The 21,269-nt window shown below is 41.0% G+C and overlaps 1 protein-coding gene across 1 annotated transcript in view; it reads right to left on the bottom strand.

Moving 5' to 3' along the window:
- LOC103127540 (broad substrate specificity ATP-binding cassette transporter ABCG2-like) overlaps window positions 1–21,269 on the bottom strand; it is a 52,226-nt gene that overhangs the window by 7,243 nt on the left and 23,714 nt on the right. The window contains exons 9-11 of the mRNA XM_060187790.1: window positions 15,661–15,743; window positions 13,123–13,212; window positions 12,802–12,926 (exon numbers count right to left, since the gene is read on the bottom strand). Coding sequence (XP_060043773.1) covers window positions 12,802–12,926; window positions 13,123–13,212; window positions 15,661–15,743 — 298 coding nt within the window. The remainder of the gene's footprint in view (window positions 1–12,801; window positions 12,927–13,122; window positions 13,213–15,660; window positions 15,744–21,269) is intronic.

The following is a 21,269-nucleotide window of genomic DNA, read 5'->3' as shown; positions in this document are numbered from 1 at the left end:
CTTTGAAAGAGTAAACAAAATCGACAAACCTTTAGCCAGACTCACAAAACAAAAAAGGGAAAAGACCCAAATAAATCGGATAGTAAATGAAAGAGGAGATATCACAACAGACACTGCAGAAATTCAACATATCATGCGAGGCTTCTATGAACAACTATATGCCACCAAGCTAGAGAACCTGGAAGAAATGGATGATTTCCTAGATACCTACCAACTTCCAAAACTAAGTAAAGAGGAAGTGGATAACATGAACAGGCCCATCACAGCTAATGAAATTGAAACAGTTATCAAAAATCTTCCCAAAAATAAAAGTCCTGAACCAGATGGTTTTACAAATGAATTCTACAAAACTTTCAAAGAAGAACTAATATCTCTACTTTTAAAAGTCTTCCAGAAAATTGAAGACACTGGAATACTCCCTGCCAGCTTCTATGAAGCCAACATCACCCTGATACCAAAAGCAGACAGGGTCACAACCAAAAAAGAAAACTACAGACCAATATCTCTGATGAACATAGATGTGAAAATATTGAACAAAATTCTAGCCAACTGGATACAGCAATATATCAAAAAGATTGTTCATCATGACCAAGTGGGGTTTATCCCAGGCATGCAAGGTTGGTTTAATATACGTAAATCAATCAATGTGATCCACCACATCAACAAAAGCAAGACCAAAAACCACATGGTCATATCAATAGATGCAGAGAAAGCCTTTGACAAAATACAACATCCCTTTATGATCAAAACTCTACAAAAAATGGGAATAGATGGCAAATTCCTGAAGATAGTGGAGTCTATATATAGCAAACCTACAGCCAACATCATACTCAATGGTGAAAAACTGGAAGCATTTCCCCTCAGATCAGGTCTATAGACAGGGCTGCCCACTATCACCATTACTATTCAACATAGTGTTGGAAGTTCTTGCCATAGCAATCAGGCAGGAGCAAGGAATTCAAGGCATACAGATAGGAAGAGAAGAAGTCAAACTCTCCTTATTTGTAGATGACATGATACTATACATGGAAAAACCTAAGGAATCCAGCAAGAAGCTTTTGGAAATCATCAGGCAATACAGTAAGGTGTTAGGCTATAAAATTAACATTCAAAAGTCAGTGGCATTCCTCTATGCAAACACTAAGTTAGAAGAAATTGAAATCCAGAAATCAGTTCCTTTTTTTTTTTTAATTTTTATTTTATTTTTTTTATTTAAGAAAGGATTAATTAACAAAACCATAGGGTAGGAGGGGTACAACTCCACACAATTCCCACCGCCCAATCTCCATATCCCACCCCTCCCCCGATAGCTTCCCCATTTTCTATCCCTCTGGGAGCATGGACCCAGGGTCATTGTGGGTTGCAGAAGGTAGAAGGTCTGGCTTCTGTAATTGCTTCCCCGCTGAACATGGGCGTTGACTGGTCGGTCCATACTCCCAGTCTGCCTCTCTCTTTCCCTAGTAGGGTGGGTCTCTGGGGAAGCTGAGCTCCAGGACATATTGGTGGGGTCTTCAATCCAGGGAAGTCTGGCCGGCATCCTGATGACACCTGGAACCTGGTGTCAGTTCCTTTTTCTATAGCAACAAAAACAATAAAATATCTAGGAGTAAACCTAACCAAAGAAGTGAAAGACTTGTATACTGAAAATTATGAGTCACTAATCAAAGAAATTGAAAAAGACACAAAGAAGTGGAAAGATATTCCATGTTCATGGGTTGGAAGAATTAACATCATCAAAATGAATATATTACTCAGAGCCATCTACAAATTTAATGCTATCCCCATCAAGATCCCAAGCACATTTTTTAGGAGAATAGAACAAATGCTACAAATGTTTATCTGGAACCAGAAAAGACCTAGAATTGCCAAAACAATCTTGAGAAAAAAGAACAGAACTGGAGGCATCACACTGCCAGATCTCAAACTGTATTATAGAGCCATTGTCATCAAAACTGCTTGGTACTGGAACATGAACAGACATACTGACCAGTGGAATAGAATTGAGAGCCCAGAAATGAGGCCCCACACCTATGGACATCTAATCTTTGACAAAGGGGCCCAGACTATTATATGGGGAAATCAGAGTCTCTTCAACAAATGGTGTTGGAAACAATGGGTTGAAACATGCAGAAGAATGAAACTGAATCACTGTATTTCACCAAATACAAAAGTAAATTCCAAGTGGATCAAGGACTTGGATGTTAGACCAGAAACTATCAGATACTTAGAGGAAAATATTGGAAGAACTTTTTTCCGCATAAATTTTAAAGACATTTTCAATGAAACGAATCCAATTACAAGGAAGACTAAGGCAAGTATAAACCTATGGGACTACATCAAATTAAAAAGCTTCTTCACAGCAAAAGAAACCACTACCCAAATCAAGAGACCCCTCACAGAATGGGAGAAGATCTTTACATGCCATACATCAGATAAGAGTTTAATAACCAACATATATAAAGAGCTTACCAGACTCAACAACAAGACAACAAATAACCCCATCCAAAAATGGGGGGAGGACTTGGACAGAATATTCACCACAGAAGAGATCCAAAAGGCTGAGAAACACATGAAAAAATGCTCCAAGTCTCTGATTGTCAGAGAAATGCAAATCAAGACAACAATGAGATATCACTTCACTACTGTGAGAATGTCAAACATCAGAAAAGGTAACAGCAGCAAATGCTGGAGAGGGTGTGGGGTCAAAGGAACCCTCCTACACTGCTGGTGGGAATGTCAATTGGTCCAACCTCTGTGGAGAACAGTCTGGAGAACTCTCAGAAGGCTAGAAATGGACCTACCCTATGATCCTCCAGTTCCTCTCCTGGGGATATATCCTAAGGAACCCAACACATCCATCCAAAAAGATCTGTGTACACATATGTTCTTGGCAGCACAATTTGTAATAGCCAAAACCTGGAAGCAACCCAGGTGTCCAACAACAGATGAGTGGCTGAGCAAGTTGTTGTATATATACACAATGGAATACTACTCAGCTGTAAAAAATGGTGACTTCACCGTTTTCAGCCGATCTTGGATGGACCTTGAAAAACTCATGTTGAGTGAAATAAGTCAGAAACAGAAGGATGAATATGGGATGATCTCACTCTCAGGCCGAAGTTGAAAAACAAGATTAGAAAAGAAAACACAAGTCGAACCTGAAATGGAATTGGAGTATTACACCAAAGTAAAAGACTCTGGGGTGGGTGGGTGGGTGGGGAGAATACAGGTCCATGAAAGATGATGAATGACATAGTGGGGGTTGTGTATTGTTAAATGGGAATCTGGGGACTGTTATGCATGTAAAAAAAAAAGAAGAAGAAGTAGAAACGCAAAGCAGAAATTGCCTGAGTTTGGAGTATGGCACCAAAGTAAGAAAGCAGAAGTACACTAGAGTTTGCAGTGAGTACCCTCCCTAACACTTCCTCTCCACTATTCCAAGCTTTGGGTCCATGATTGCTCAACAATTTGTTTGGCTTTGTATGTTAACTCTCTTTTCAGTTACAAGGTTCCAGATGCCATCAGGATGCTAGCCAGGCTTCCCTGGATTGAAGACCCCACCAATGTGTCCTGGAGCTCAGCTTCCCCAGAGACCCACCCTACTAGGGAAAGAGAGAGGCAGACTGGGAGTATGGACCGACCAGTCAACGCCCATGTTCATCGGGAAGCAATTACAGAAGCCAGACCTTCTACCTTCTGCAACCCTCAATGACCCTGGGTCCATGCTCCCAGAGGGATAGAGAATGGGAAAGCTACTGGGGAGGGGGTGGGATATGGAGATTGGGCGGTGGGAATTGTGTGGAGTTGTACCCCTCCTACCCTATGGTTTTGTTAATTAATCCTTTCTTAAATAAAAAGAAAAAGAAGTTTGTACTGGAAATAAGAAGTGTGTACTTATAATATATATAAGAAGTGTGAGAATATGAAGTGTGAAAGTATTTCTTTGAGTATGAAATGTTTAAATAAGTTGGAAATATCAAGATAAGTTGCTTAAATTTAGAGTGTTGAAATATTTGTTAAAGTGAATATTCAAGTGTGAGAATATTATTTTGAGTTTGAAATGTTAAAATAAGTCAGAAATGTTAAATACTTATTTGAGTGTTGGAATATTGTTAAAATTAAAGTGTTAAAATAATTCTTGAGTTTAAAGTGACAAAGTAGAGTGAAAGATAAAACTTAGAACCCTGGCCCCCAAGACCTGCAGTCCCACATAGATAAGGTCCTATGCGGAATGAACGCCGTGAAACACCCCGTATACCTGTATAAGATAAAGTCCTGTGCAGAGCAAGCCCTATGCAGCCCCTGGGTTCTCTGAAATGCCCCTGAAGGCCTGCATAAGATAAAGTCCTGTGCAGAGCAAGCCTTATATCTGTGTAGCCTGATAAAGTTTAGACCTACGTGTCAGAAAGACCCCAATTCTCATTGCCTGAAAGTGATCTAATCCACACCCCAGCCTGGCTCAGGGATAAAAGCCCAGGACTTTTGGACATGGAGGGCAACTTTTGAATTGCAAGGTAGTCTGTAAATTCAGAAGCCCCCATCTAGCATATCCCGCCGCAATCAACACACCGAAGGTCACAGAAGTGTCTGCAGATTCACTGACCAGACCCGGAAAAGGACCAGGACCAGCTCTCTACTCGGACCAGCTGCCTGGACCAGTTACCCTGACCAGGACTAGGATCCACCCGGACCAGCTCTCTGCCAGGACCAGCTTCCTACACCTGAGAACATCATGTGTCGTGCGTGGCCTTACCTGCGCACCTATTTGTCCTATTCTGAGGAGGTATTTGGGGTGTATAATTGTATTTATATATAAGACAATGATGTCAGAACACCAGGGTTTATAACTGTATTTTAATATAAGAATGTGGTGTTAGATTGTGACATGGTATTAGAGCGCCACCTAGACGAAATAAATGAATATTGCAGCATATAGAAAATAACAGCCTCGGTCTCCATTGACAGTTTTTTTTTTTTTTTTTTTACCCTATTTAATTAATTAATATCAAGGTCATTTCTGTTCAAGACAGGACCTCATGCTTGCAAGTTCAGCGTTTTGCCACAGCACAACCTACCAGGATGCTTTAACATTTTTTTTAATTAGACCAACACTCTCAGGTGACTATCTTATATAGCACATGTGTGTAGTCAGTCACACCACCAAGGTTTGCTAGCTGTGTTCTTAGCTCTGCTTTTTCAACTTTCAACTCTCTAATAACCTGGAGATAATTAGTGTTTTCTTCCAGAGTTTCATTTGTTGTTTCTGCATTTCTGAACAAATCTTTCAAACTCTTTACTCACCCCTGTGACTATTTCCTTAACTAGCATTTGGATGTTGACCTCATTATTTTGTGCTTCAACCTTTGGGGGACTTTTAGCTGGACTCTTGTCCTGGTTCATTTCTCCAATATTTCCTATTGTTGGTTTAACTATTTTATAAAGTATAGAGTATAGAGGTCCCTCTCTCAGTACTTTTCAAATTACTGATTACTCTCATCTGGGTTGACTTTTGTTTAAGTAAAGTACTTAAAGAGTTCACAGTTGTGGAAATTAACAGTTGCTTCAATATTATTCCAGTACCTGAGTTGGAGCACAGTAGCTGTTAAAGCCTCTTTTGGCTGAAGTCCCAGATTAAAAAAAAAAAAAAAAAAAAAAGCCTCTTTTGTCTTTTTTCTTCCCTGTAGGCTATGGGAGCCTGAGGGCTTTTATACTGTAAGTAGGCTTCTTAGCTTTATCACTCACTCCAGTGATTTGGTGGGTTCCTGAAGTCAGTCTAGTCCTGTCTTGTTGAGGTCTCAGGTGTTCTCCTTTGGTATGCCTTGTTGGTTTATTTTTTGACAGAGGGAAAGAGAGGAAAGGGGAAGCAGAGGAAAGGAGAAACACCTACAGAATTGCTCTACCACTTGGGAAGCTTTCCCCTTGCAGGTGAGGGCTGGGGGCCTGAACCCTGGTCCTCACACATGGGAGCATGTGCTCTTTTGCAGGTAAGCCACCACACAGCCAAAATTTATTTTTAATGAGAAGAGGGTGACCCAACATGCTTCTTATCTCTGGCTTATGGAGATGCCAGGAATTGAACCTGGGATCTCAGGCACAAAAGGCTGTACTATTCTCTCTGATGCTCCAAGCCAATTTTTAGAGCTATTCCAAAAACCAGTGTCCCATGCAGACATGGGTAGAATGTATACAATGAGTGAGGCTATTCTGGAGGAGGAACTGAGCTAGGCTCTTTACCTATCTGAAGTCCCGAAGCTTTCTGTTAAATATCCTTGGCCTTTGTCCTCTCCCTGTACAAATGACCTGCATCACTGTCTGTGAAGTGTCTCTCTAGCAGGTGGGGAGCCGGGGGCTCAAACTGGATTCTTTACATCAGTCCTTGTGCTTTGTGTCACCTGCGCTTCACCCACTGCGCTACTGCCCAACTCCCAAACTCTTTAAGTTCCTTGCTTAAACACAAGTCCATCCAGCCAGGAGCAATCAGTAATTTGAAAAACACTGAGAGAGGGACCTCATAACATACTATATAAAATTATAAAGCCAACAAGAAGAAATATTGGAGAAATGAGCAGGACAAGAGTCCAGCTAAAAGTCCCCCAAAGGCTGAAGCACAAAATAATGACATCAACATCCAAATGCTAGTTAAGTAAATAGTCACAGGAGTGAGTAAAGACTTTGAAAGAATTGTCATCAGAAATGCAGAAACATCAAATGAGACTCTGGAAGACAATACTAATTATCTCAAGGCTATTAGGGAGCTGAAAGCTGATATTGCTGAGCTAAGAACACAGCTAGCTGAACAAGATAAAATAGTATCAGAATAGGGTAATAAAATAGATGAATTACAGAAAACAATAGGGGAGAGAGAATAGAATAAATGAGGTGAAACAGAATTAGCAAGATTGAGGAAAAATTAGAAATAACTAATAAAGCAGTAAGAGATCTCGAAAGAGATTAAGAGATACTGAAAACAATAAAAGAGACCTATGGGATGATTTCAAAAGAAATAATATATGCATTATTGGCTTACCAGAGGAAGAAAGAGAGAGAGGGGAAGAAAGCATTCTACAGGACATAATAGCTGAAAACTTCTCTAGTCTAGACAACATCAAAGACATAAAGGCTCAAGAAGCCCAGAGGGTCCCAAACAGAAGTAACCAAGACTTAGAGACACCAAGACACATTATATTTAGGATGGAAAGGAATAAGGATAAAGAAAGTATCCTGAAGGCTGCAAGAGAAAAACAAAAAGTCACCTACAGAGGAAAATCCATAAGATTAGCAGCAGACTTCTCCACACAAACACCGCAGGCCAGAAGAGAATGGCAAGATATCTATCCAGTTCTCAATGAGAACAGCTTTCAACCAAGACTACTGTATCCTGCTAGACTATCACTCAGACTAGATAGAGGCATAAAAACCTTCTCAGACAAGCAACAGCTGAAAGAATCAACTGTCAGCAAGCCTGCCCTGAAAAAAGTTCTGAAAGGTCTCCTATAAACAGTCAGACCACCGTAAATAGGCCATATATCAGAACACTCTAAAACTCTACAAGAATGGCATTAAAATATCTTCAATCTATGATGTCAATAAAAGTCAGTGGCCTGAATTCACCTATTAAAAGGCACAGAGTGGGAAGATGGATCAGAAAACATAACCCAACAATATGCTGTCTACAGGAAACCCACCTAACTCAACAAGACAAACACAGACTCAAAATGAAAGGATGGAAAAATACCATACAAACTAAAGGCCTACAAAAAAGGGCAGGAACAGCTATTCTCATATCTGACAGGATAGACTTTAAAATAGATAAAATTTAAAAAGATAGGGGTGGAAATTACATAATGCTCAGAGGATCAGTCAATCAAGAGGACTTAACATTTACTAACATCTATGCACCCAATGAGAAGCCAACTAAGTACTTCAAACTTCTACTGGAAGAGCTACAGCAATATATTAACAGCAACACAGTCATAGTAGGGGACTTCAGAACCCCACTCTCTCAACTTGACAGATCATCCAGGCAGAAAATCAATAAAGACATGAGGAAGCTAAATGAGGAGATAGATAAACTAGAACTACTGGAAATTTTCAGAGTCATTTACCACAAAAAAACTGGAATACACATTCTACTGAAGTCTAAATGGGTTATTTTCAAGGAGAGACCTATATTAGGCCACAAAGACAGCATCAGCAAATTCAAAGCACTGAAATCATCCCAAGCATCTTCTCAGACCACAGTGGAATTAAACTAACACTTCACAATCAACAAAAGATTAGTAATAGTCCCAAAATGTGGAAGCTCAACAGTACACTCCTTAACAACTACTGGGTCAAAGAGGAAATAAAGGATGAAATCAGCATGTTTTGAGAGTACAATGAAAATGAAGACAAAAGCTATCAAAATATTTGAGACACAGCTAAGACAGTTTTGAGAGGGACATTCATAGCCATACAAGCACACATTAGGAAACAAGAAAAAGCACAAACAAATAGACTGATTGCACATCTTAAAGACCTAGAAGAAGAAGAACAAAGGAACCCTAAAGCAACCAGAAAGACATAAAGCAATAAAGTTAGGGCAGAATTCAATAACATTGAAAAGAATAAAACCATACAGAAAATCAATGAAAGTAAATGTTGGTTCTGCGAAAGAGTGAACAAAATCAACAAATGTTTAGCCAGACTCAGAAAACAGAGAGAAGACCCAACCAAATATATCAGACTGTAAATGAAAGAGGAGCTATCACAACAGAAATGGCAGAAATTCAACATATCATGTGAGGCTTTATGAACAATCATATGCCACCAAGCTAGAGAACTTGGAAGAAATTAATTATTTCCTAGATACCTATGAACTTCCAAAATTTAATAAAAGAGGAACTAGATAATATGAGTAGGTCCATCACAGCTAACGAAATTGAAACAGTTATCAAAAATCTTCCCAAGGAAAAAAGTCCTGGACCAGATGTTTTTAAAAATGAATTCTACAAAACCTTCAAGGAAAGGTTAATACCTCTACTTTGAAGATTGAAGACACAGGAGTATTCCCTTCCAGCTTCAATGAAACCACAATCACTCTGATACCAAAAGCAGGCAGGGACACAACTAAAAAAGAAAACTACAGACTAATATCTCTGATGAACACAGATGCTAAAATACTAAACAAAATTCTAGCCAACTGGATACAGTAGTATATTAAAAAGATTGTTGATCATGACCGAGTGGGGTTTATCTCAAGCAAGCAAGGTTGATTTTAATATATGTAAATCAATCAACATACTCCACCACATCAACAAAAGCAAGACCAAGAACCACATGGTTATACTAATAGATGCAGAGAAAGCCTTTTGAAAAATCCAATATCCCTTTATGATTAACATGCTATAAAAAATGGGAATAGATGGAAAATTCCTGAAGATAGTGGAGTCTACATATAGCAAACCTACAGCCAACATCATACTCAATGGTGAAAAACTGGAAGCATTTCCCCTCAGATCAGGTACTAGACTCCCCACTATCACCATTACTATTCAACATAGTGTTGGAAGTTCTTGCCATAGCAATCAGGCAGGAACAAGGAATTAAAGGGATACAGATTGGAAGAGAAGATGTCAAACTCTCCCTATTTGCAGATGATATGCTAGTATACATAGAAAAACCTAAAGAGTCCAGAAAAAAAGCTTTTGAAAATCATTAGACAATACAGTAAGGTGTCAGGCTACAAAATTAACATTCAAAAGTCAACAGTGTTCCTCTATGCAAACACTAAGTTAGATGAAGTTGAAATCCAGAAATCAATTCTTTTTATTATAGCAACAAACACAATAAAATATCTAGGAATAAGCCTAACAAAATAAGTGAAAGACTTATAAATTAAAATTATGAGTCACTACTCAAGGTAATAGAAAAAGACAAAAAGAAGTGGAAAGATAGTCATGTTCATGGGTTGGAAGGTTTAACATCATTAAAATGAATATACTACCCAGAGCCACATACAAATTTAATGCTGTCCCCATCAAGATCCCAATCACATTTTTTAGGAGAATAGAATTGGATCGACCTTCTCGTGGTGCATCCCGTGAGTACCCATTCATTGGGGAAACTGACGATCCTTCCTAGCCGACTGAATCCACATGGATCCCAGTCACTTTCAAAGCCATTTAACTGACTACAGAAGAAGGGCAAATGCTAGAAGAAGAAGAAGGAGAATAGAACAAATGCTACAAATGTTTATCTGGAACCAGAAAAGACTTAGGATTACCAAAACAATATTGAGAAGAAAGAACAGAACTGGAGCATCACACTCCCAGATCTCAAATTGTATTATAGGGCCATTGTCATCAAAACTGCTTGGTACTGGAACATGAGTAGACACATTGACCAGTGGAACAAAACTGAGAGCCCAAAAGTAATCCCCCACACCTAAGGACATCTAATCTTTGACAAAGGTGCCCAGACTATTAAATGGGGAAAGTAGAGTCTCCTCAATAGATGGTGTTGTAAAAAATGAAACTGAAGCACTATATTTCACCAAACACAAAAAAGCTTCTGAACAGCAAAAGAAACCAATATCCAAACAAAGAGAGCCCACACAGAATGCGAGACGATCTTTACATGCCATACATCAGACAAGAGTTTAATAACCAAAATATATAAAGAGCTTGCGAAACTCAACCACAAGAAAACAAATGACCCCATCCAAAAATGGGGAGAGGACATGGACAGAATATTCACCATAGAAGAGATCCAAAAGGCCAGAAATACATGAAAAAATGCTCCAAGTGTTTGATAGTCAGATAAATGCAAATAAAGACAACAATAAGATACCACTTCACTCTTGTGAGAATGTCATACCTCAGAGAAGGTAACAACAACAAATGATGGAGAGGTTGTGGTGGCAAAGGAACCCTCCTGCACTGCTGATGGGACTGTCAATTGGTCCACCCTCTGTGGAGAACAGTCTGGAGAACTCTCAGGATAGAAATGGACCTACCCTATGATCCTGCAATTTCTCTCCTGCAGATATATCCTAAGGAACCCAACATATCCATCCAAAAAGATCTGTGTACACATATGTTCTTAGCAGCACAATTTGTAATAGCCAAAACCTGGAAGCAACCCAGGTGTCCAACAAGAGATGAGTGGCTGAGCAAGTTGTGGTATATATACACAATGGAATACTACTCAGTTATAAAAAATGGTGGCTTCACTGTTTTCAGCCGATCTTGGATGGAGGTTGAAAAAATCATTTTAAGTGAGATAAACTAGAAAGAGAAGGATGAATATGGGATGATCTCACTCTCAGGCAGAAGTTGAAAAACAAGATCAGAAAAGAAATCACACGTAGAACCTGAACTGGAATTGGTGTATTGCAGCAAAGTAAAAGACTCTGGAGGGGGGAGGGGAGTACAGGTCCTGGAAAAGGATGACAGAGGACCTAGTGGGAATTATATTGTTATGTGGAAAACTGAGAAACGTTACGTATGTAGAAACTATTATATTTACTATAGATTGTAAATATTAATCCCCTAAATACAGAAAATTAAAAAAAATTTAAAATGGTGAATTCACATTTTTCACCTCATCTTGGATGTTAAGTGAGATAAACTAGAAAGAGAAGGATGAATGTAGTATGATCTCATGCATAGACAGAAGTTGAAAAACGAACACAAACAAACAAGTATGGCCATGGGAATGGTGGAGTTGTTCATGCACCAACCCTCAGTGATAACCTTCATAGCAAACATAAATAAATGAACTAAATGTTTAAATGTTTCAAAACTTTAGATTGGAATTGGTTTCATTCAAATATGGTACATAAATAACCAAAGCATACAAATGAGCAAAATAAGACAAATAATATTTAGTCTTGGTAAAAATAAATATAAAAACGGCAGTTGCCAGAGGAATATGAGGAAAGGTGGGACAGGTGGGAAGTGGGATCACTGTACAATGTGAGTCTGTTCTCCCCAAACTGTGCTGTTGTTCTTTCTGTCACTGGAGCTCCACTGCTCCAGGCTGACTTTTCAGACAGAGACAAAGAGGAAGTGACCATAGCTCTGATACTTCCTTCAATGTGGAGAGGGCTGGGCTTGAACCCTGATCCCAAACATAACTAAGCAAGTGAACTCCAAGGGAGATATCTTGCCTGCCCTGTACTTCCTAAACTTCATACCACTGTAAAACAACAGTAGGACAATAGTATCTTTTTTGGGGGGAGGGGAATACAAAAAATAATGACTAAACAAAACTCAGGGGCTAAGAAGACAGTGTAGTGGTAATTATGCACAGGGCTTGCGTAGAAGAGGCTGCATGTTTGATCCCCAAGTACTGTCAACAGCCAGAGCTGAGCAGTGTTCTGGTAGGCCATAATAATAATAATTTGTTTAAAACTTATTTATTTATGGGAGAGAGTAGAAAGATGGTAAGGAGAGAAAAAGAATTGAGCATCACTCAGGTACACGTGATGCCAGCATTTAAATCAGGACCCTGTGCTTGAGAATCAAATGTTTATTCTACTATACCACCTCCTGGATCACTAATAATAGCTCTTTTCTTTTCTTTTTTCTTTTCTTTTCTTTTATTCTCTTCTCTTCTTATTTTAAGAGGTCAGCTTGGAAAAAGTACTGAGAAAAGCATCCTCAGAAACAGTCACCCCATACACTAAACAATGGCAGATGCTTCTTTATCTCCTAACTCAGCTTATAATTTTGAGAACCCAAACAAACTTGCAAGAGAGAGAGAGTAATGGACTTCCCTTCACCCCTCAAGAGGCACACCCTTTGTGCCCTTGCTCACCTAGCAGGAAGTATGTTATGCACGTGAATATAATACTGGGCAGCATCCTCATGGATACCAGGTCTGACAGCAGTTTTCCAAAGAAATAGGATGACACCCTGTAGTATCCACTGATGTACTCATGTCTGGAACACAGAAGCCCATGTCAGGCAGCCCACAGTAGCCTCAGTCCCCCTTCCCCAGAATCTTCTTCCTGGTCTCTGGCTCTTTGTGCTCAGTGGGCTCTGGCAGCAACCCGGGATCCCATGGAGGACCTAATTCTGGAGGGAAGCCCATACCCCCAGGTCTGCAGGACCCTTGCTGGAGCTGAGACTCACTCACATGAAGAGCTTCTTCTCAACCACAAAGAGTTCCACTGCTGACACACAGCTGAAGCACTGGTCATTGGTGAGGAAGAAGAGCACCCCGGCTCTGTGAGGAGAGGAAGGAAACTGAGATCAAGTTTCTCCCCATTTGATTCTTTCCTAGACACTGAACATGTGACCCTGTGGCTGAGACACAGGCAACTGAGCCCCCCTTGGGGCATCTCTCCACCTCCCTGTCTCCACAGAGGTGACCTGGAGCTCCACAGAGCACAGCTGGAAATTTCTAGTCAAAGAATGTGGCTCTGGACTGAAGGTGGCCACACACACACACACACACACACACACACACACACACACACACTCCTCTGTGAAATCCGTCTCCCTCAGAGTGGTGGTGATTAGAGATGGTGTCTTTCAGCAGTGAGGAGTAGTGGGTAGGGTTCTCACAAGGGAGCAGCACAGAGGAAGGAGAAAAAAAAAAAGATGGGGCTTGGTCACTTTAAATCCAAGTGGCTGGGGCAGGGTGGTGGCACACCTGGTTAAGCACACACATTACAGTGTGTGAGGACCCAGGTTCAAGCCCCTGACCCCCACCTGAGAGGGAAAGCTTCAAAAGTGGTGAAGTAGAGCTGCAAGTGTATCTCTGTCTCTCTTCCTATCTCCCTCTCCCCTCTCAATTTCTCTCTGTCTCTATCCAATAATAAATAATTAAAAATTTTAAAAAATTCAAGTGGCTGAGCCACCTAGGAAAGGAAAAGAAGGGGCTAAGAGCTAACTCTTATCAGAGAATGAATGCTGTTCCTTTCTGCTTTAAAACATGGCAGATATACTAAACACAACTAGTTTTTGCTTTCAGTCTCAGCAGCTTGAATGGTCACTTTAAAGCTGGGGAGACAGTGGTCCTGCCAAAAGACTTTCATGCCAAAGAGTGCCAGGTTCAATCCCCAGCACTACCAGAAACCAGTGCTCTGGTCTCTTTCCAGGACCAGGAAACTTCTCTCTCTCTCAGTCTTGAGAGCCAACACATGTCCATGCCTTTACCTTTCTCTCTTTTTTTCTTTCCCTGCTTTGCTTCAATAAATGCCTGTCTCCATGCAACTGACACTCTCCTGTGATTCTTCCACGAAGTTAATTCATCGAGGACCATCACCCCCAGGAGCTTAAAGGGACCCCCTATGCCCTGTCCTCTCCTCCTTTGACACTGGTGCTATATGTTCTGTCTTTCCAGAGGGTACAGAATATCACTTCCCAGCACATTTGGGAGCAACCCAGAGCCTTCACCCCTCAGGGAAGGTAAGAAGAGAAACCATGACATGACTCTGGGAAACAGCTGTAATAATAATCTCACTGTAAGGTGACACTTCCTGCTCCCGTGCAGATGTTTGGTGTTTCCTGAGTGAGCCACTTACATGCATCTGTTTCCTACCACTATCCTTTTCTAGACATGAAAATGGATTTTGCTGAAGTGATTGCAACTTTCCTTAGAAGATGAAACCATCTCTCCTCTGGCTGGAGGGGAGACCTGGAGGGGAGGGGGGCAGTGGTGGTGGAACATGGAGACCAGCTCAAGGGGAAGCTTTGGTTTTTCCTGTTGACAAGACCCTGACACAAAGCTTTACTGTAAAAAAACACATTTCTTCTCTTTATTTTGTGCTGAAGTGACACTACAGGTTTCAGGCATGTATCATTCTCAGTCAGTGTCTATTGATAAAATCCAGCTCACAACCATCTCCCAAATTCCATCCTTCCCCACAGGACAAGCCCTGCACTCACACATGCACACATATACTCTTGCGCTCAGTCTATCTATCTATCTATCTATCTATCTATCTATCTATCTATCTATCTATCTATCTATTTCTCCTTCATTCCACTCCTGTAACCATTGATTTGGTCTTAAATTCTAAACATGTCTTTTCATTTTCTTTAACTTGATATGGATATACTCTCACAGGAACTAGAGGAGGTAAACTAACACTAAGTGGTAACCACCTAACAGTGGCTAAGAGGTGAGTCCCAAGTACCTTTCCTTCTCAAACAACTCAAGATCCAGAGAAAAAATTAACTGAAGGGCAGAAGCCATAGAGGAGGTAGATTGGACTAAGCAACATTTTAAATTTTGTGCATCAAGGGAATCTACCAACAGAGCAAAAGAAAAACCCACAGAATGGCAGAAAATATTTGCTAATTATATATGTGAGGGTAATAGAGAACTCCGACACCTCAATAAAAAAAATACACTGTAAAAATGGGCATCAGGGTCCTGTGAGGTAGCCCACCTGGAAGGGAGTCTGCTTTGCCATGTGCACATACACAACAACTCTTCCCTTCAGCTGTCAATTCACTGTTCATTTTCCTGCACACGTCTCCAATTAAAATTCTCTTCTGTTATTTCTTTTGTCTTTGTCTTTTCTGTGCTATTTTTTTTTCATTTTTAATTTGGTGGGATGCAGAGGAAATTTTCTTATTTTGTTAATCCAAATCCTTAATGGATTTTCTCAGGTTTAGAAGAACTTACAGCACATTCTCAAAATCAAGTTCCAAAAGGACCTACCTGTTCTGGATTCCTGCAGGATCATTTGTCAGGCTGGAGAAGATGGCACCCACAACCAGTCCCAGGAAGATGGCAATAAAGATCTTTACAGAAAGTAAACAAAAATCTTAAAAGTTTTACTTAAATCTTGAAACTCAACATGACATTTATTAATATCATGTATACGGCTATAAAAACAAAACAAAGCAAAAATTCAAACCAAATAAATTCACACCTAAGCTCACCAAGGCACATAATAATTAAAATGGAAAAGAGCAAAGATAATGACAGAGTTTGAAAAACATAAAGGAAAAAAAAAAAGCAGTGGGCCAGGGGGTGGCACATCTAGTTAAGTGCACATACTACAGTGAGCAAGGACCTGGTCAAAGCTCTTGGGTCCCATTGCAGGGGGAAAGCCTCATGAATGGTAAAGCAGGGCTGCAGGTGTCTCTCTATCTCTCTCTCTCTGTATCTCCCTCTCCCCTCTCAATGTCTCTATCCAATAGTAATAGTAGTAGTAATAATAATGCAGATTCACTTATACAGGACCTTCTATAAGAAAATCAGTTGATTTTACAATAGAAAATCTGAGGTTTTTAGTGCTGGATAGTAGCACAGCGGGTTAAGTGCACATGGTGCAAAGTGCAGGGACCTGAGCAAGGATTGGTGTAAGGAACCTGGTTAAAACCCCCAGCGCCCCATCTGTAGGGGGGTTGCCTCACAAGTGGTAGCAGGTCTGCAGGTGTCTATCTTTCTCTCCCCCTCTCTGTCTTCCCCTCCTCTCTCCATTTCTGTCTGTCCTATCCAACAAAAACATCTATAACAACAATAACAGTAACAATAACCACAAGGGCAACAAAATGGGAAAAATGTCCTCCAGGAGCAATGGATTCATAGTGCTGGCACAAAGCCCCAGTGAAAACCATGGAGGCAAAAAAGAAAGAAAGAAAGAAAGAGAGAGAGAGAGAGAGAGAGAGAGAAAGAAAGAAAGAAAGAAAGAAAGAAAGAAAGAAAGAAAGAAAGAAAGAAAGAAGGGAGGGAGGGAGGGAGGAAGGAAGGAAGGAAGGAAGTCTAAAGACAAGGAAGGATATATTCAAAATTTTGAATGGAAAAGACTTCTACTCACTAAAAGTCTATTCAGTCAGGTTATCAGATTAAAGGAGAAATGAGAAGCTTTTCAGACAAATAACAGCTAAAGGAATCCACTACCATAAAACCAGCCTACAAGGGACACTTGTAGGAAAACAATGAAGGATTTTATTCAAAGGGGTTAAAGAAAACAAAACTTGGGAACAGCTAAATCAAATGAAGACAAGCTTCTGGATTCAGACTGCAGAACTGAGGTGGTTAGGGGTTAGGAGAAACTGAAGAGAAATGGGGTGAGTTTTGAGGGTGGTGGGAGTCCAGTGGGGTTTGGTGAAGGAATACTGATATTCTGGTGGTGGGTAAAGTGTAGTAACACATTCTGAAGAGGTGAGAAACTGAACCTAAAGCATTTATATTACTGTAAGCCAAGCTTACTTCAATAAAGTAAGCCTTCCCTCAGTAAGAAAATGATGAGAAAGACTCACACCTGAGTCCTTCATTAGGCTTGGCCAGTTCAGGGTCCAGAGCAGGAATCTGGGCCTGGAAATGCAGACTGAATAGCAGAGCAATGCACATTCCCAGAGAAGCAGCTTGAGCAGTAAAATAACTGCCCATAGAGCTGGATGATGGCTCACCAGGTAGAGAGCACACATTACCATGAGCAAGGACCAAGGTTCAAGGCCCTGGTTCCCACCTGCAGTGGGGGAAGCTCCATGAGCGTTAGAGCAGTGATGTAGCATGCTCTTAGTTTCTCTCTGTATCTCACCTTCTATCAAAATTGAAGGGGAGAAAGAAGAGGCCGGGTTAAAGGAGATGCATCTGGTTAAGCGATGGCAAAACAAGAAAAACATTTAAACAAGCGACTCAAGAGTTTTTGACCTAAACTCTTGACCTTTGTGCTGGCTAACTCATGTCATTTCATATTTTAAGGGACTCAAGTGAAAACCAAATCTCTCTACCCCTAGCATTCAAAGCAAATAAATAAAAGCAACACTTTTAGAGCACCCAGAGAAGAATGGAAACAATGGGATGGTGCACAATAAGGAAGCAGGATGAACTGGGGCAGGTTCCTCTGACCTGGCAGCACCTGCAGCTCCCTGTAAAATGCAGAGTCACCACCTCCAGAGCAGGACCCTGCACTTTCTCTCCTCACTGCACCCTGCAACCAGGACCAATAGTTCTTAAGGCAACTGCTGAGACTTTGCCCTCTGACCCAGCTTGCCTGCTGGGCCTATCTGATGGCTCTGAGCAGGCTGGGCAAGCAGCACCTTTGTTTTCCTGACTCACAAGCAGGCAGTGAAAGATACTTCCATGTGAGAAAGTCTAAGGATTCTATCATGCAGACTTGCTCTGGAAGAAATCCTACTTTATGTGTTCAGTCTATTTCCTTGTATTAGATGCACTTCACTTTGTTAAGTATACAGTACTAAATATATTTTTAAAAATTTAATATGTGCGTAAACAGCAGGTGGTCTCTCTTCCCTCCCCTCTCTCTGCCTCTATAAAAAAATAAAAAAGGAAATAGGGCACCAGGAATGGTGGAATCCTGTAGACACTGAGCCCCAGCAAAAACACTGGTGGTGAAGAAAATCAAACAACCCCCCCAAAAAAAAAACACACATAAAAAACAATCATCTAGGGAGTCGGGCTGTAGCACAGCGGGTTAAGCACAGGTGGCGCTAAGCTCAAGGACCGGCGTCAGGATCCCTGTTCGAGCCCCCGGCTCCCCACCTGCAGGCAGGTCCCTTCACAGGCGGTGAAGCAGGTCTGCAGGTGTCTGTCTTCCTCTCCCCCTCTCTGTCTTCCCCTCCTCTCTCCATTTCTCTCTGTCCTATCCAACAACAACTACATCAATAATAACTACAACAATAAAACAACAAGGGCAACCAAAGGGAATAAATAAATAAAATAAAATAAATTTTTTAAAAAACTGAGGGGAAAAAAAAAACAATCATCTAAACATCTCATTATCTAGCTTAGAAACCACACAGTTCAAGTTTTGTTTTATGTTTATCAGAACACTGCTCAATTCCGGTTATGGTAGTTCTGGGGATTGAAATTTGGACCTCTGATGCTCAGGCATTAAAGTCTTTCTGTGTGACCACTATGCTATCACCCCACTCTGGGACCTCACAGTCCAACACTGAAGCATCTCAGTGCCACAGCAGCTCAACAGGATGGAAACACTCTGTGGCCTGTCATGAGGGAAACCAAAGCAGAAAAACAGGACCATGGTCCAACAAGACTAGCTGAGGGCTGGAGAGAGAGCCTCCTGGTAGGGCGAGTGTCTCACACACACATGGCCAAGGCTGGGGCCCTTGTGCTATGTGTGAGGTGCTGCAGCACTGGAAGAAGCTCTGGTGCTGTGGCATCTCTCCCTCTATCTGAATGAAATTAATGCAAGGCCTGGGGTCCATGGAGCAAAACAAAGAAGCAAACAAATATTTGTGGGGAGTACCTACCAAGTGGAAATAACATCATTTGCTGACGTTAAAATCACCTCTTACAAGGGGTGCTGGGAGTTAACTCACCTGCTAGAGCTCACATTTACAAGGCCCTGGGTTCAAGTCCCTGGTCATCACATGGAGGGAGCACTTGCAAAGGGGAATTCCACAAGCAGTGGAGGAGTGCTTCACCACCACTACTTGTGAAACTAAAACAAACAAAAAAAACCTCTCTGTCTCTCACCCTCTATCTGGGAAAAAGAAAAGAAAGACTTCTGGAAGTAAGGAGAGAAGTCTTTATTAATAAAAGTGTGGAGGAAGATCTAATATTTAGGCATATTCTATTTATTTATTTGTTATTAGAGAAATTGAGAGAGAAGATGGAGATAGAGAGAAAGAGAGACAGAGAGACACCTGCAGAGCTGCTTCACCACCTGTGAAGCAACTCCCCTGCAGGTGGGGAGTCTGGGGCTCAAACCAGGATCCTAACCAATCCTTGCGCTTTGCATGGCATGCGCATAACTCGCTGCACTACCGCCCAACTCCCTATTTAGGCATATTCTAATTATATTTCTCAACAGATCAAGCTTCCAAAACAAAGCTTAACTATATCAGCATGCATGTGTGCAAACATGCAATTGTCTACTTTCATAAGTCATTTCATCTATTTTTTCTTTTTTTTAGATGGAGATAGAAGCAAAAGAAAAAAAGCAGACAGTGAAAGAGATCACACCACAGAAGCTTCCTTCAGTGCAGCAGGGGCTGGGCTCTATCCAACCAGGGTTGTGCACATGGCAAAACAGCACACTATCCAAGTGAGCTGATTTGCTGGGCCCACACTCAACTTCTAATAGACTGGCTGGAATATAGCTCACTATATGGGACGTGTGCCTTGCTGCGTACTATAAGCATATCCCCAGTACCATATGGGGGCAGGTGGTGGGGCACCCACTTATGCACACATATTACTATGTATAAGGACCTGGTTCAAGCCCTGTTCCCCACCTGTAGAGGAAAAGCTTCATGAGCAGTGAAGCAGTGCTGTAGTTGAAGTATTTTCTTTTTCTCTCCTTCTCAACTCCTCTCTGCCCTAGCAAATAAAATAGAAGGGGGGGTGGCCTCCAGGAACAGTGGATTCATAGTGCCGGCACCAAGCCCCAGAGATAACCCTGGCAGCTAAAAAGAGGATATTCAATCTTCATGAACTGAACATTATGTGCTTTTTTGTTCTCAAACTTGACACCCTACTTTAACTATCAATATTATGACAGGGTGTTTCCCTATGACCTCAAGGTTCTAAAAGTATTTTAAGTCAGTCTTCAGATTTTCAACAAAACAATTAATCCAGCCATCAGCCATCTTGTCATGCTGTTTCAGAAGGTGTATCTGTGTTGTTGTTGTTGTCAGTTTTGTTTTTTGCATAAAGGAAGGAAAAGAAAAGGCAAAGGCAAACTAAGCCTAACACGGCACATTAGGAGGAAACACTATTTTGAAACTGTGGAGTCCGTGGGTTTGGTCTGTCTCCAAATATGTGGGAGCAAGAAATTCTCTAAAAGCATTATCTGTCCTTGTCACAAGTGTTTGCCCATAGCTCTCAAGGTGATTGTGATCAGTGTTTATGACAGTTAAAAAAATAAGTAAAAAAGAATCCACTGTCAAGTGTTAAATATACTACTGGAACTAACAGATCTCCCAAAGATAAAGCAGCGCTTTTGAAGCTGACTGGCTCACTGAAGGATCACCCAGTTTCTTACAGACAACCTGTTCACTCCAAAGTCTTGAAAGTGCAGCCTTTGGTGAAAGGCACTATCAGAAGCAGTCTAAAGAGTGTAAGTGAGAAGTTCAACCCTAAGTGCTGCTGTAAGACTCTGCAGATGTTATCAGGAGGAAGCTGTAAAACATTACAAGAGCCCCAAGTTAGAACACTTCAGTGAAGTCTGTATACCAGACTGGAAGGAAACTCTCAAAGGTCAGGGGCTGAGGCCTGCAGGTCAAGCAGGGCCCCTCACACACTCCTGTCCTGCTGTCTGCTGGTGTCCAGTCCATGAGCCAAAGATAATTTTTACTGTGTTATTTGTAAAGACTTATTTGATTTATTAC

The sequence above is a fragment of the Erinaceus europaeus genome, chromosome 3 (assembly GCF_950295315.1).
Source record: "Erinaceus europaeus chromosome 3, mEriEur2.1, whole genome shotgun sequence".
Classification (NCBI taxonomy): Eukaryota; Metazoa; Chordata; class Mammalia; order Eulipotyphla; family Erinaceidae; genus Erinaceus; species Erinaceus europaeus.
Note: the sequence above shows the minus strand (reverse complement) of the source record. Positions and strands in the feature narration are given on the sequence as shown.